We start from the raw sequence: 3,332 nt of genomic DNA, 5'->3' as shown, positions 1-3,332 counted from the left end.
AATAAATAAATAAGGAAGAATAATTTCCGTATGATGGTAGCTAATTTCTTTATGTATAAGATCTACCATAGTGAAGTCCAGTCAATAACAAAAGAAGCTACATGAGTTTCTCTGTGCCACAGGTTAGCTGAAGAGTAAAAATGAACCATAACAGTAATCTGTAATCTTCATCCCCAGGTGCCATCTGCTTTGGAAATATGGCTATTGCCATGTTGGAACCAACGCTACCAATCTGGATGATGGAAACCATGTGTGCCAGGAAATGGCAACTAGGTACAGAACCGCTTCTAAGCAGTACACAGAAACTACAATTGGGCACATCCCACCTGCTAAACACCCCTGAAACACACATGTTGGATAAAAGCAACCATATTTTACTCTCTTGGTATAAAGTGTATACACAGATGACAGGTTCCCCTAGAAAAACAAGGCTCCTCATTTTTAATGATTTATCAAAGGGGATTAGGTTTATCGTTCCGCAGATAAATCATCAAATCACCATAAGAAAAGAAAATAAAAGAAAGCTGATCAGCAGCTAAAAGTTTTACTGATATAATGATGATGGTTGGTTGCATCTGAGAGATGCAGATGCAACCAACCATCAAAGATATCAAGGATTTTTTTCACATTATTTTGAGCAAACATCAAGATTAATATTTAAATCTTGAGTTGTCAAGTACATTTTGATCCGTCTTTAATTTATTTTAAACTCCTATAGGTTTGGGGGTTCAGCATAAACTCCACCTCGCTGTGATCTACAGGGAGCCGTGGGTGATGTGAAGTCAGTTTTTATCAGACCACAGGCCCCAGCTCACACAGGATAAGCATCTTAATGTGGATTTTATCCGACCAGAACATATTGTGGCCCAGGTTCGCTCTGCGCTTAAAAAATGTCAACATGAGGTGTCTTTCTATCAGCACTTGCTTCCCTCCAGCAGGTTTTCATAAAGTAACAGCAATTTATGCATCTTCAGTTGTTCTTTTATATGTTTCTACCTGAGCTGTGATGTCTGCAGCTCCTCACTTAAATGATGCATCTGGTTGAAGTTAGAAGGGTTTTAGAAGCTACAACAAAAAAATATATTTAATTTCTGGGAACCACAGTGAAAAGACACCTGGTCATTTTTGTTTCCTTAACTATTGCAGTTATGAGCTGCTCTGTGTTCTTCAGAGCATTAGTCATTTTTTATATAAATCCATCAAAGTATGGCTCTGGGTTATGCCTACCTTGACAGATACTGTATGTTTTAAATATTGGTGTAAAAATCTGTTTATAAGATATTTATCAGATATTGTTGACATTTTCTTTATGAGGCTTACCAAAGCTACAGCCTTTCTTTGTTTTCTCTGCACTCCTGTATATGAAGTCTGGGTCCGATAGGAAAGGATGAAAGGGGGACAGGATATTAGGTTGTCACATGGTGGCAGATGGAGAGGAGACTTCATTACAGACAGCTCAGTGCGTACAGCAGCTCCGTGTGGGACTCTGATAAACATCTCCTTATCTTTGAATTTCTGCCCACACCTCTGTTTCCTTTTTGTCTCCGTGTGCGGCCCAGGCATCGCTTTCCTACCAGCTTCCATATCCTACCTTATTGGAACCAACATTTTTGGATCATTGGCACACAAGATGGGAAGGTAGGGAGGGAAATTGCCCTTATCTATTTTCCTTCAGTCTTCCTTTGTGGATGTGATTTCTGCTTCCGCTCCTTTAAATGAGTTTCATTAGTTTCTGTGGTTGCTGTTATTGAAGCTTTGACATAACGTGGTGTCATATTTTCAATATAAATATAGGGTTCCTTCAGAAAATGTTGCTCTTTGGCAACTTTTGTGCATTTGAATGCATTCATCTTATATAGATTCTATTCATATAACTTATGGCCGGTCAAATGTTGACCTGTGAAAACACACCCATGTGGCTGCATATTAGGATAACAGGTCGGAGGGTGTTTGAGCTTAAATCATGGTAAAACAGTTAGATCTGCACCCCTATGGAGTAAATCCAAGACTTCTATTCAAAGTACAAGAAATTATTAACAAAATAAATTAGTGCTGTCAAACTATTAAAAATTTTAATCGCGATGAATCGCATATTATCAACAGTTAACTCGAGATTAATTGCATATTTTATCTTTTTATTTTATTTATTTTATTTGGCCATTTAAAAATGCAATTGTGCAATAATGTAAAAAACACATGCTTATACAACATTTTTTTTTATTAGAATAATTTTTCAAGCACTTTTAAGAAACTAGAATAAAAATATCCTGGTTTAAATTCTAAATTTTAAATTAGGCGTTATGCTTCCATCAAAACTTTACAAAACTACAGAACAGTAAACAATACTTCAAAGTACTCCGTAAGCTTAAGTTTTTTTCTCAAACATAGGACAAAAATAAAGATGTTAAAATAAAGTGCACATTCCGTTATGAAATACAGACTTAATGAAAATGAAATGAATTTACTCACAAAAATAATAAATAAATCAGACGAAATTACAATAACTGGGCTTCGCAGTCATCTCAGCAACATAACATTTTACATGTAGAACATTTTCAAAATGCTTTAATATTCCTTTGGTCTGAACAGGAAGTGCAGCAGCAGCGCAGTCCACATGACTTAGTTAATTTCTTTGTCTTGGTGGCACTAAGCCAGTGAGACGCTCGTTTCTTCTGGACAACATAGACATAGGACTTGGGTTTTTTCAAGAGAACCTTCTGGCATAACTTAAAAAAGTATCATTCAGGATACTTTGTCTGCTGGCCTTTTTTGCCCATTCAAAGCACGGGTCTGTTATGCTGCGGACTCTCCCGCAAACTTAGCATTCCTGAAGCTACGGAAAGCGCCGAGGGTAAAACAAACAGTACAGAGAGCGCTGCGGAAAAATAAAGAACACAAGCGAACAGTGCGTTTGTTTTGATTTGCGATTAACGTGCGTTAAAAAAAATGTCGGCGTTATAGTCTAAAGCAGTTAACGCGTTAATAACGCTTTAAAACTGACAGCCCTAAAATAAATGACTTCCAGCTTATTTTAGTTAAAACTCGTAACTAAGGCCAGTGAAACTCAACTAAAATAATAACTATTTAGCTCTGTCATGTAAACCCAAAATGTAAGACCGAGTATTCAGGCAAGACAGACAGTGGGAAGTTTCTAAACGTTTATTAAAACAGGCAGGTAGAGCAGTTGAGAGGCAGAGACAAGACAAGGTACCAGGAGAAACTGCTGAACTTTAAACTTGCTCCCTCCACTGAGCCAAAACAGGAACAAGGCATGCTTCAGTTGATAGTAGTCAGTGTAGTTCTGTTTCTCTGACTGTGACTGGCTGGATGTG

General features: G+C 37.3%; 1 protein-coding gene across 1 annotated transcript in view; it reads left to right on the top strand.

Moving 5' to 3' along the window:
• Positions 1–3,332, top strand: part of slc18a2 (solute carrier family 18 (vesicular monoamine transporter), member 2) — a 59,142-nt gene that overhangs the window by 40,052 nt on the left and 15,758 nt on the right. Inside the window, exons 9-10 of the mRNA XM_015391057.1 lie at positions 178–273; positions 1,560–1,638. Coding sequence (XP_015246543.1) covers positions 178–273; positions 1,560–1,638 — 175 coding nt within the window. The remainder of the gene's footprint in view (positions 1–177; positions 274–1,559; positions 1,639–3,332) is intronic.

The sequence above is a fragment of the Cyprinodon variegatus genome, unplaced genomic scaffold (genome assembly GCF_000732505.1).
Source record: "Cyprinodon variegatus isolate N-32 unplaced genomic scaffold, C_variegatus-1.0 Scaffold523, whole genome shotgun sequence".
NCBI classification, from domain to species: Eukaryota; Metazoa; Chordata; class Actinopteri; order Cyprinodontiformes; family Cyprinodontidae; genus Cyprinodon; species Cyprinodon variegatus.
The sequence above is the reverse complement of the archived record's forward strand: the minus strand, read 5'-3'. Positions and strand labels throughout refer to the sequence as shown.